The sequence below is a fragment of the Pempheris klunzingeri genome, chromosome 10, assembly GCF_042242105.1.
Source record: "Pempheris klunzingeri isolate RE-2024b chromosome 10, fPemKlu1.hap1, whole genome shotgun sequence".
NCBI classification, from domain to species: domain Eukaryota; kingdom Metazoa; phylum Chordata; class Actinopteri; order Acropomatiformes; family Pempheridae; genus Pempheris; species Pempheris klunzingeri.
The window spans coordinates 26,218,741-26,231,841 of NC_092021.1; the positions used below are offsets into that span (position 1 = coordinate 26,218,741).

The 13,101-nt window shown below is 43.5% G+C and overlaps 1 protein-coding gene across 1 annotated transcript in view; it reads left to right on the forward strand.

Moving 5' to 3' along the window:
- The window catches only part of LOC139208700 (contactin-associated protein-like 5), a 52,391-nt gene that overhangs the window by 18,677 nt on the left and 20,613 nt on the right, over window positions 1-13,101 (forward strand). Inside the window, exons 9-13 of the mRNA XM_070838428.1 lie at window positions 4,010-4,153; window positions 4,288-4,447; window positions 7,185-7,291; window positions 8,463-8,582; window positions 12,115-12,315. Coding sequence (XP_070694529.1) covers window positions 4,010-4,153; window positions 4,288-4,447; window positions 7,185-7,291; window positions 8,463-8,582; window positions 12,115-12,315 — 732 coding nt within the window. The remainder of the gene's footprint in view (window positions 1-4,009; window positions 4,154-4,287; window positions 4,448-7,184; window positions 7,292-8,462; window positions 8,583-12,114; window positions 12,316-13,101) is intronic.

Consider the following 13,101-nt stretch of genomic DNA (forward strand, 5'->3'; position numbering starts at 1 on the left):
GGGGGGCTTCTCTGTGAGCGGGCTGCCGTGTTTCTCCTGTAAGAGGATCCACCAGCATTCACGTGTTGGAGATGCGACACACTCTCCTGCTAATGGTTTCACGCTGTCCCACTAATCTCCAGGTGACAGCAGCACACCGAGATGTGCTGGCAAACACAGCGAAGGAGAAGAGCGTGAGCAGGACCGTATTTGAAATTTGAATAATCTAAAAACAAAATCTGCTTTGCAAATGTTTCATCTGGAAACAAAATCAACACAATTCTTGGATGAATACTGATTGTAAAGATAACTTTTGTTTGACTTTGAGAGAACTCCACAGGGCCCCTTTTCCAAACCACAGATTCATTTTCTGCATTAATTTAAAAAAAACCCTGTGAGGAAAATAAATCTGATGAAGGAACCACAAATACATCCGGGCTGGAATGTAATCATGAACTTAATCGAAGACCTAAAACCTTAAACTTGATGAGGGAATCACACATCCACATGAGCTCGCACACATCCACATGAGCTCGCTGGCCCCAAAGCGCTCTGTTTGCAGTGTGGACTTCACCGACTCCTCCTGGCTTCTGGTTTGTTTGTGAGCTTCACTCGACTGAGACAAAGTAGACAAAAAGACAGTGCTGCCCTAATCCACGACGCAGAGACAGAGAATGTTGCCTCGCACAACACATTTCATCTGACTTACCTTCGACACTTTTGCCCTCAATAAACGTAAAATTTTCTTTTTCTTGGAAATAGTTGTCAACCAATATTTCTCACTCCTCCTGTATGGGTTTGCTTAGCAAATATAACGCAGATAACGTGATTGTTTGTGGAAGCCAGGATTTCAGCGTGTGGTGGGCTGCAGGGAAATATAGATGGAGAAGGCGTGCAGCTGAGTGGCAATATTCTCTTTCAAGAAATTTTCCTCAAGCTGCATTAAATTACCTCTCTGCACAAGGGACTATCAGGCCTAGAGCTGCAGCACATGAGGAGTGTGACCTGGAGTCCTCTTGTTGTCTGCAAAAACAAACTAAAGCAAGTAAAAGTTTCACTGCAAATGAATTAAAACAGAGCAAAAAGGTGATTTTAGTTCGATATGAATTTGAGGTTTTTATCTGTTGATATTCCCACTTCTCATTCATGTTTTCTTCCGTCGTGGGTGGATCTTTGGAGGTCACAACTGAAATTATTATCGAGCCAGAGCTCCGATAGCATCTTGGTTACAGAATCAGGAGGCTCATCTAACCACTCAGCACTGAGGTCAGTAACATTTGAAACATAGCGAGAGATAACCCCGGGGATGCAGCCTGGGAGTATGTGCACAATGCAGATTACTGTGCACGAATGGGGGGAAGGAGTAAATTCCATAATTTCATTCATACGGGACTAAAAGAAAGGACTAATCTGGAAATGTTCTTCGTGATAAGTGTGAGGTCCAAGCAGAGGAAGCCGTTGGGCTGGGTCAGTAAACATGAGCGTGCTGCGTCGGGTTATTTTAAGTCAAAAAAAAAAGCGTGCTAGCTGCTGTAGTTGGCTCTGTGAACACCCAGAAAGGAGGGAAGAAGTGATTTAATTAAAAGTTAATAGAATTTTTCATCACCATTCACTTCTTTCTCACCACTTTCCTCCCAAGGTACAACAGTATCACCCATATCACATGCCTCGTGGCAATGTCAAATGTAGCGCTGCGGCGTCGCAGTGCGATTATTACACCAAGCTGCAGGTGTCGGCAAAGTGGTGACTTTTTGTAAAGTTAACATCCTTCACAGTCCACTTTTACTAGAAGCATCACCTCATTGTTTGAAAGCTTCGTCGCGATGCACCCGGCCCCGTTTGATAGAGTGCTGCACTTGAGCCGAGCAGACAAGAGCATTAATGTGGAAAGAATATTGATCTGCATCTTCTTCTGTTCAGCCCACAAATGATGTGCACCAACAGTACAGCAGCACTTTTCACACAAGCAAACATCTTTGTGTTACAAACAAAGCAAAAGCTACACAGGTGTCTGCAGCAAAGGAACTACATCACATCACTCTGCTGCTGCCGGTCGGGGTTGTGAAGGACTTGAGGCAGCTGGCAGTGCAGCTCGGTGCAGCAGCTACACGCAAAAGTGTGTTTTTCAAGCGTTTTATTTTTCTTAACTGATGAGAATCACAGATCGCTGATGTGATATAAAGCTGCATCAGCTCTGTGTCCTAGATTGTACTTTGACACTTCAAGCTTGGTCAGCAGCGGGACAGCACGGAGATGATGAGACATATACGAGCTGAAAGCAGGGGAACGGAAACTCCCACTGATGCTCACCAGCAGTCCCTCGCGGCTACACTGCTTATTCCATGAAACAGTCAATGGAGTGGAGAAAACGCCCATGGCACTCTCAGTCTTCTGGGACAAAAGGTTGTGCTGTAAGCGAAAGGCATCATTGGATTGCTAGTGAAATTCTCCAGTTTTCCCAAGAGCCTGGACACATCTGACTTAAAACGAACTAAAAGAAGTCTCAGTGTGCACCGTGCATGACTGTGTTGACCCGTCTGAGCTCCCGAGCCACAGCACGGCTCAGCTTGGGTGCTAATTTAGTGTGGGAGCAGCACGGTCAGGATGAAGGTGTGGCTCGGTGATTTCCATCCACAGCTGCCATCGTGGCGTCGTCCTCTTGAAAGCCACAGCTCTCAGAGATTAGCCGTCAATTCAAAGAAATGGTTTGTGGATCAAGCTGAGCTGGTTTAATACTTTGTGTTTTAATAAAGACGGAGTGGGTTCAGTGCTGGCTTAATTGTTTAAAAAGTAAAGATCAGGTTTCATCTGTTTGAGCAGAGGGGGGAGCTTTGGCACTTGAGGGACAAAAGTTGGATGAAAGAGCACAATGAGAAAACTGGAGCCATTTCGTATTCAGAGAGAGTTCGGCAAATTTGCCTAACGAGCATCAGGGTGATTATGTGTGGGGAAGCTAAAAATACCCATCCTTTTTTAACTTTGCTACAAGCAGGAGTTAAATGGAGACTTGTTTTTTTTGGGGGGGGAGACTGAGTTCAGACTGTTTCTAAATTGTCTTGTTACGCCGTGAACGCCCCCAAAAAGCACACAGCCCCAGCCTTTATGAGGTCCTACCCTGCCAGTAGAATCCGCATCAGCTTTATTGGCCAAGTATGTGTGCACATACAAGGAGTCTGAGTCCGGTTTTTCATTGCTCTCAATGTACAACACACAAAAGAAGACAGAATACACAAGAAGACAATTACTTAGTGTGCATATGTGTGTATATATGTGTGTGTGTGTGTGTGTGTGTGTACATGAGGTAGATGGTTTAGATTATCTAATAGCATGTACACAATGTACAGTATACCTGCTTAGGTTTATATTTACATTTTGTATATTGAGGGTATAACTACGTATGCATTGTATTTCATATGTTCTTTAGAAGTTTTTAAAGAAGAACTAGTGCAGTAAAAAAAACTGCAGTGCAGTAAAAAGTACATTTCCCCCCCTGAGATGTTCAGTGTAGACGTATTTACACCCCTGGTGTTAATGCACCATCGTATTTGTTAACAATGACAAACAAGCAGGAGGAAAACTAGTGTCAGTCATTCCTCGTCATTTACACAGTAACTTTTTCAAAGTGATAAAATATGCAGTAAGAATTTTCTCGATAACTGACAGCGCGGGGGAGGGAGAGGTTTTTGTTTGGAGGCTCGGAGTGATGGAGGAGGAGGCTCACAGCTTGTGTCTCTTGCAGCTATTAGAAAATTAAAATTGTATCAGAAGTGTATTTTTCAGTAAGTCCAAACACAGGTGCACTGAATAATGAAGTACCCTGTTCTCCTGTGGGCGCTGCTGCGTGCTGCCCTCTTCATACAGATGCTGGGAGCTGCTGAGAAAACACTGCGGGCTGCAGCACTCAGATCAACCACAGAGTAGTCGTAGAAATCCTTCAAAGCTTCCAGGTTTCCAGAAAAATGGACTCAACAAATCTCTCTGGGCCGCTAAGATGTTTAACTGAAGCTCAAAGTGAAATGTTCTTCTTCAGGTCACAGAGTCAGCGATGGGCTGTGGCACTCTGTGAGTCTGGACACGAGGAACCTTCAGCTCACGCTGACTGTGGACAGTGAGCCGTCCTCCACTACAGATCTGTGGGAACAACTGGAATCCAGAGGCAACTTTTACTTTGGAGGTTAGTGGGTCCTCTCTGTGTGTTTGCAACGTAAAGATGCCGTCATCACTCGTCTTTAATGCACACGTTTGGAAGAGCCACGATGTCAAACTACAGTCAAACTAAAGGTCGCATCCTGTGTCGTCTCCTTTCAGGCTGTCCCACCGCGGACTGTCAGTACCTGACCCCGGCCTTCCAGGGGTGTATGCGCCTCATATTTATCAACAGCCAGCCGATGAATTTCAATCACGTGCAGCAAGGATTGCTGGGAAACTATAATGAGCTTCAGTTTGACACCTGCAATATAAGAGACAGGTAAAGTAGTGCGATAGTTCTTGTTTAATTAGAAGACGGTTCTCACAGAGATCTTCCACAAAACTTTGACATTCAACAGTCAAAATGTGTCAAACATAAAAATCTGTAAAACATTATCCAAGCTGGCGGCACAGAGTTATTCATGCCCACATTGTTAATTTGTAGATGGCAATGTGTTGTCTGCAGAGCTGCCTGAAAGTCACTGACATCTTGTCCTTTAGAGACAAACACGCTGACAGGATCGTCCAATTAAATTGCAACAGAAACTCAGCAACACCTTCTCTGGCAGAGGACTATGCTAACAAGCTGCTCCCTACTGGCCTGTGTGGCATCCCTCCCCATCCCGATCCCTCATTACCCTGCACAGCTGTGGGCCCTGTGAATAGGATTGGCAGACCTGTGTGCTCAATGAATGTCCGCATGTGGTTTGGAACATTTATAGGAACGAGACAAACATCCAAACTGCAGGTTTCTTTACCTCCTATTTGCCCTGAGGAGACTCTCTCTTCCCTAAGATTTCAAACTGTCTGCTTTCTAGTCCAGATTGTCCACTGTCAGAGGATATGCTAACACAACAGTGCTGCCAGTCTGTCGTGTCACTGGGCGAGCGGGTGCCCTGCAGGAAATGACAGAACAATGGAATTACATGCTTTTTTCTGTTCCCAAGCTGCAGCTCCAAAGACGTAATATATTGATGAATGGGAGCAAAAATGGTGTGTCAGGTGGAGTAAAATGGACTTTTTTATAGTATGAATAGTTCTTGGAGAATGCTTTCAGGTATATAAAGGATATCCTCATCATTTTTTACCCACCAGGGGACAGCCCCAAAGTACTAATACTGAATAATCAGATTTTGCCTCATTTTTGAGGAGTTAGCGAGGAAACATGAACACGACCATCGCACAAAGTTGATTAGCAAACAGTCGCCTATTTTTAAATCCAGTGTTCAATCCAAGAAGGAAATATAATAAATGTTCTGCTTTCATCACCTCTTGTTTGGTGCTGGAAACCAGTTTGATAAGAACCGTGAGCCTGGACCACAACAGTAAATGTGTTAGAAACCCAGAAGAGATCAGAAAGCCGGGTTTGTCAGTCCAGAGGACCACGTTACATTACATGTAGTCATTTCACTCACCGCTAAGATAAACAGTGTTGATTTATGGAGCTGGTTATTTGTCACATACACAGGTATACACAGTATAATGTGCAGGGAAATGTTCTTAGTGCCTGTTCCAGACTGAAACAAATAAAATAGAAATAAATATAAAAAACACACAAAGTGAAACAATAAGAATAGAAACATATATATATATATATATATATATAAAGATCAATAAATAATAAATCAAAGGCTAAAAGAAGATATGTGGGTGTATTTACAATATGCCAGAACCCTCCTTTAGTTTATTATTCAGGCAAATGTGAAATTCTAATAATATTAATTTGAGGTATTTAGTAAAAAAGCTTAGAAAGTTTTTCATGCATCCTGTAAATGAAAGCATCTAGTGTGTACATGCATTATGCAGAATGTTTAGACAGAAACAAACAAACTCATGCGTGGGAGACACTATCCACACATCCTTTTCCTTCTGTTCTCTTGTTTCTGTAGATGATATCTTTCTTACCTGTGCTGTCATCTGTTGTGGACACACGTTAAGCTGCTCTACTCAGTTTAGCTAAAGTTTAGCGCTGTTAGCATTGATGGTGACTTTCCCTTCGCCCACTGTGGCTGCAGCTAATCACCCCGGACCATCTGAAAATGAACTTTTAGCAGTTAATCTCCTTTTCTTTGGGTCACTCGGTCAGTGGTCAGTGTGCTCTTAGGTGTGCTGGCTACTGTAATTCCACGACCTGTAAGGGCAGTCATGAACACACCAGAAAATAGCTTGATGGTAATTAAACCAGTAGCTGTAACCTTATACATGTTGCGGCTGGCCCGCTCTGCTGTAGTTAATAGGTGGGAGATGAAAGTGTATGAAATTATAGATGCATGCTCGAAAGGCTGGCAATTATGTGAAACTGAAGGAGGCTTGAGGAAGGGACTATTAATCAGAAGAGTGCGGTTTGAAATTTCTGTGAAGCGCTCATTGTGTCAAAATCCCATTAACGGGCATTCTAGTTTGAAGGTGACAGTAATGCTTTTATTTTTAGAGAAGCACCTCAACGTGTCAGCTTTTTCAAACCCAGACAAGGGCACAATACGAGACACCATCGTTTCACAGTTGTTTGGGTTTTTTAATGAAACATGAATAAAGAGCAAATTAGTCTATTGGGTGCGTTCCAAAGCGTGTGTTCATAACGGCATACAAAAGAATAAAGACAACAGCAAGCAGGGCTCCTGCTTACCTGATAAATAAAAGATCAGGTTTGCAAACACTAACAAAAGAAGCATCTCTATTGGTACCTAATAAAAATACCTGAGAGGTTTGTTCCAGCTTTTGTTTTCCTGCCAAGAAAGCGTTGTTGTTTGTTTTGTGCTGCTGCTAATAGCAGATGATAGAAGTGTATCAGAGTAAATTAGAGCTCAGTTATACAGTAGCTGTTAGCAGCTATTCTGATACTCACTTCTACAATTCCAGCTCTTTAAATGAGGCCTCCTGTCAGGTTTATGTGTGTATGTACAAGCTAATACCTGCTGACATCCCGCTGGGGAAACAATTAAAGGATTAATCAGCTAAGAAAGCAATAACCAGGCTGATCGATGATGAAAACACTAATGAAAGCACCTTTTCTGCAGGTGCCTTCCTAACCTGTGTGAACACGGGAGCCGCTGCTCTCAGACCTGGAGCTCCTTCTCCTGCGACTGTTCAGGCACAGGATACTCCGGAGCGACCTGTCACAACTGTGAGCAGTTCATCTCGCTTTCATTTCTTCACCTCGTCTCAAACCTGCTATTACACCCTCTGCACCACCCACCATGTGTTCTGCGTCTACTGAGCTGTGTCATTTGATTCAGCACACACACACACACAGACACACACACCTTTACCTCTCTCGCTCATAGCTGTCTTTGCTTTGTGCAACTCTGAAGGAAAAGCAAAACCTTGTCCTGCTTCAACCTGACATGACCTTACAACCATTGCTGCTATTCTCGCTGTTTTCTTTCTCTCTGTTTTTTTCAGCTACATCCGTAAATAGATGTAGACCTGCCGTCTTAAGACAGACTCCACACGGAGGAGTTTTTCTTTACGGGTGTCACTTTCTGACATCCTCCAGCATCACCTTGAAGTGTGCTGTGGAGACGGCTGCTGGAAACTGTGTTAAAATTCCCGACCCCAGAATACTGATTCTTTGTTTGTATGCAGGAAACCTCAGTTTTCTTTGCAGCATGATCTCTAGAAACAGACATCTGCATATGAATGCAGGATGTAGAATCTTTAGGTAAGGTATTGATTGTAGTCTGAGTACTTTAACCAACCACGTGTGGAGAGTAAAAGAGGCGGAACGCACTGGCTGAAATGCAATCAGGGATCTCACAGGCTATTTAGCTTTTTATTAGCCTTTTCTAATTTTATCTATAGAATCCTTGTCTATAGAAATCAGTCAAAATGTCCGGCGCTCTGAAAAGGAAGTCTTGTCCCGACTAGCTGCAGGCTACACCGCAGTCACAGACACATCGCCCCCTCCCTCGGAGGGTAAATCATCATGACTGGCGATGGGTTCCATGATTGGAAGGAACATGAATGATAAGAGCAGCGTGCTGGATTAAACATGTTTTTTGTCCTCAACATTTCAGTGATGGACAGCTGATACACCTCCGAATGATGTTGTGGGCTTTCAATAGTCACATACGGAGCTGCAGCATCCATTTAGGAGCCGTCGCTTTGCTGTAATCTGCATCAGCGCCAAAACTGCCAGAAAGTGGATGTAGATAGAACAGCAACATATGTCACAGCCACATTTCACTTTTTTTAAGAACTGAAAACACTAACTTATCAACAGTTCCTAAATAAAGAGACTCTGTGCAGTCAGATGGAGCGTGGGCTCATTTCTCTTCCCACTCTGCTTCTTCCAGCCATCTACGAGTCGTCTTGTGAGGCCTACAAGCTGATTGGCAGCTCCTCGGGCTTCTACTCCATTGATCCAGATGGGAGTGGTCCCCTGGGGCCCACACAGGTATACTGCAACATGACAGGTGAGATCATTGTAGTTCACATGTTGTCACCTTTGCTCTTTGTAACTTCCACTGAGAACAATTTGCCCACTTAGAGATCCCACTGCATTAATCCATACCACAAGGGCTGCGTGACAGCTCACCATCCAGTATGAAATCATCAGGGCCACTCAGGGCAGGTCCTGAGGGCTTAGAGCCTGTCTGTCCAGCTCAATATCTTTTCTACATGTCCACGTGGGCACACTGCAGCCGCTCAGTGTGTCAGAGTGTCTCTACACCTAACTTCAGTTTGTGCCCTGTTCCTGTGGCTGGTGTACAGGCTGTCCGTCACACAACCGGGGACCGCTTCAGTTGAAAAGCAGGGTCTCAATCCGCTTGTAGGGGAACTCTGGTTGACTGGTTGATGTTAAAGTAAATGTATGTTTGGATAGCAGGTGTGTGATTTTAACATGATCCACCTGCCCATTGTGAACTGAAGTGTAAACTCTGTGTGGAAGCCACATATATATATAAACACTCCTCACTAAGAGTCAGGGATATCCAGCTTTCAGGTGAAATCTCAGGATGAACCTAAAATGCATTCTAACCTTTCCAGGTGAACTTAATGTGACCTTCTCTAAACCTTTGAATGCACATGTCCAACTGTTCAGTGTCTCAGTACTTTCTGCACCAGCTGCTGTTCTCTAACAAGAAGCTTAACAGCAACATTCACAACAGGTTTGATCCATGAATCCACCAATACATTTCCTGCTTCAGTTAGAATTGGTATTTAAACAGTCCTCCTCATCCTGCTGTTCACATTCTGACATCATGAGACCAAGACGACACCTAACAGTTGATCAGCAGCACCTCAACACTGGAGGCTTCAAACAGGAAGTCCTCAGACGGAGGTGTTCACTGAGCTTAGAGGGTCACAGAGTGTCATCAGGAGGTTGGAACAGTGATACAGAGACTGGAAGAGTCACAGAAAGGAGAGGAGTGGACGTCCTTTGGCCACATCCCAATTTATTGAGACACTGAACATGTTTTGTTGTGGTTTACCTACCACTGTTGGTAGATTTTCTTTTAATAAATTGTTTAAGATGAATAAAATCACCAGTGCATGCTTCTACTTAAATGTCCTACTTTCATGATATAATATCACTGTAGCATTCACTTTTTACATTTTCCATATATTTCACCTGAAAGTCGAACATCCCTAACTTTTAGTGAGTAGTGTATATATATACTGTGTGAATCTTTTGGTAACCATGGCAACACGGATACATATCAGCACTTTTCCCGATCAATCAGACAGCCAACAGCAGTTAGTTTCCATCCCACACTGTGTGCGGTTCATTGGGTTCATTAAAAAGTGTGCATTTCTGTACAAGACACCTCTTTTTCATCCCGTCACCATCTGTTTGTCATTATTCCTCACCGGCACGTCTTTTGTAGTATCGTGCACAAATACTACTAATACTGCTTACAGTCTTTTTTTTCACAGACACCAGAAAACCTCCACTAAATACACACGTTAGATGCATTAAAGTGCTGTTAGGACCTGAACACACCCTGCTTTCATCTACTGTTGGGTCCTAAACTCTTATTTTCTTAGAGACAAGAGACAACAACCTCCCCGCTAACGTGTGACAAGTCAATATGTTTATACAATATCCTGCCTCCTGCTGTCCTGAACTTTAATTAAAAAGAAAAACAAGTTAATAATACAAGCACCCCGTGGTTCAATTACAAGGAGAATCTTCTGCCCGTTCGTGTTTCTCAGAAATCATTTGGAATTATGGCATTTCAAATTAAAAAAGAGTCATGACGAGATTATAACAAGCTTAGAGGGCTAAAGTCACACTAGTGGCCTCTAGAGGCAACAATTTTCATTAGAGCATGTGGTCAATAAAGTCAATGGGTTAATCCCTTTGGGGACACTAATCTGCTCAGTACATTTCATGGCGGTCTGCCATTGAATTATGAGGGATTTTGTGTTGGCAAGACTGGCGTGTTGAAGTGAGGGTGGTGCTGTTGAACGTGTCGGCATGGAAATACATCTGTCAATAAAAATACCACAGCAACCTGCCAACATGCCACATTTGGATTTTATTGTGTACAACTCAGGATGTGGACCTGGTTGTGCTGCAGAAGCCAAAAAACCAAACTGTTAGGGTACATGTCCTGGGGACCATGAATACAATCTACATTCCCATTTTACAAAACCCCGTCCTGATATTTATGTGACCTCTCACTAGAGGAAGTTAAGTCAATAAAATCATGCTCAGGGCGGCACAAATATTCATACTTCAATCACAGACATTTCCATTTGACCTTTAATTATTTATACTGAACACTTAGAAGACTTTGGCAGGACAGTTTGGGTTTGTGTGACTAGTTTTATGCTCATAGTGCCGAAGCTTTGGTCCTTTGAATGTGGAAACGTGGACTTCTATTGCCCCCCTCAGACCTGCTGTATCAGTGTGGTCATGCTGTGCCGTCTATCACCTGAACTGCCACCTTAGATGTGACATTTGACAGGCAGGAAAAGGGGCACAAGCTGATCCACAGTCCTCCTGACATATAGGACAAACCATATTCAGTTAAGCTTTGACGCTGTGGAGACAGAATTCATCACGGAGCTGTCATAACTTTCTCAGCTACTTTGTCCTTCGCAAGGTTAATGTACCGCTGGCGTTACGGGGGAGAGCGATACCACCTCTCACCGTCTGGCTCTCCCTCAGTCCTCCCGTCACAAATCTGAATTGTTCGGCAGCAGATGTGCCTCAACTTGACCCCAATTAAAGAATCTATTAGAAATGTAAATAACTCTAAGCCTGACAACCTGATGTGAATAATCTCAAAGTGGAGGGGGATTTTCTCTAATGCAGAGTAAACATAAAATGTGCTTATAGCAACGAAAACTTAGTGAGGATGGAAATGGGATGGATTCCTCATCTGATTCTATTGTACAAACTCCTGACAAACTCCTTTTGTGTGTAAATATATAACAATGTACATGCGTCCATTCACAAGCAGCAAAACTTCACTTGGCAGAAAGAGTTCTGCTGCTGCGCCTTGTGGAACTTTAAGGTTTATTTCCAGGATATTTAAGGTTCACAGATTGGGGGGGTCAAGAAGGTTGAAATTGTTGCTTGGAAACAAGTGTGTTCCTTAAGGTTTCCAGTGATGCAAAACTGCCAAGATTTGTGAAACGCACCAGTAACACCGATGTTTCAGCCAGCAGCACAGACTGACTCACAGACTTGCTAATGAACTTGGCCACGACGGTGAGATGTACAGTAAAGTACGACACTCAAACCGCAACAGCAACTTCACAGCGGCACATAAATACAAAACACCCGCTGTGATATAGTATCGCTTATTTTTAGAAGTTCATTCATCTGCTGCAGCTTTATACTGGGCTCTGCTGCTGCGTTCTATTACTTGAACGTATTTGCTTTTGCTCCAGAGCACAATGGTCGTCCGTCTTGTTAGGGTAACGGTGTGGTTAATGTGTGCAGAGTGAGCGCAGTGGCTTTGTGTTAACAGATGCACTCTTGTCTTTTAGAGGAGAAGGTGTGGACGGTGTTGGCGCACAACATTACAGCTGCAGTCACAGTGCTGGGCTCCTCCCTGCACAAGCCTCACAGCATGACGTTCAACTACAGCGCCTCGGCCGAACAGCTCCGTGCAATCGTGTCGGGGTCAGAGCAGTGCCAACAGGAAGTGGTTTACAACTGCAGGAGGTCCCGCCTCTTTAATACAAAAGGTGGGTGTTATTTCCATCTGTAGTGTTTCTGTGCTGAGAGCAGATCAGTTTTGTGCCAACAAAGACTGTAAAATATGTAAAAATATGAGTCTGTGTGTTTACACGTGTTTGAAGCAGTTGGCTAATTTGTATTGATACTAATGTGCTTATGATTGCAGCATATCGATCCAATTCGTTATCGAGTTTGTGGGAGCAGCATGTCTGCCTAATGTTGGAATAAATTCCTAAGCTCATTTTCTTAAAAGTCTACAAATAAAATCAGACTGATAAAATGTTCTTCCTTGGAAAAGTAGGCATGCATGTCTGCTAACATCTGAATGAATCACAGTACTGACCAAATCTAAAACTGGCACAAACTATGATTCCATCTGGTTTTAGACTTTATCCAGTTTGTTTCTGCACAGATCTGAATGCTAATCTTCCAGTTTGTTTCACTACTGATTTCTTATATTCTTAAACTGTCACCCAGAGGGATCTTTGCCTCTATTTGTTCTCTCTGCTCATCAGTTACTCAGCATTTTGTTCTCCATGTACAAAACTGCATGCTCAAGAAACTCGGCGATCTGCTGCTTCGTGCAGAATCAGAAGATTGTGCCGGTGTGTCCTGAAGTGGGGGGGGCTGATCATCACTGCTTGCAGCTTCACCAATTAGCGCCGTTGTCATCTTTGTTTGTGAAATGAAGCTGTGCTTTGGACCGTTTCTTCTTCTCCACCATGACTCCTTCGTGTTACAAGGCTCCAGCGATGTAGACACAAGTGTTCGGTGTCTCCACTGTCGGACAGGCT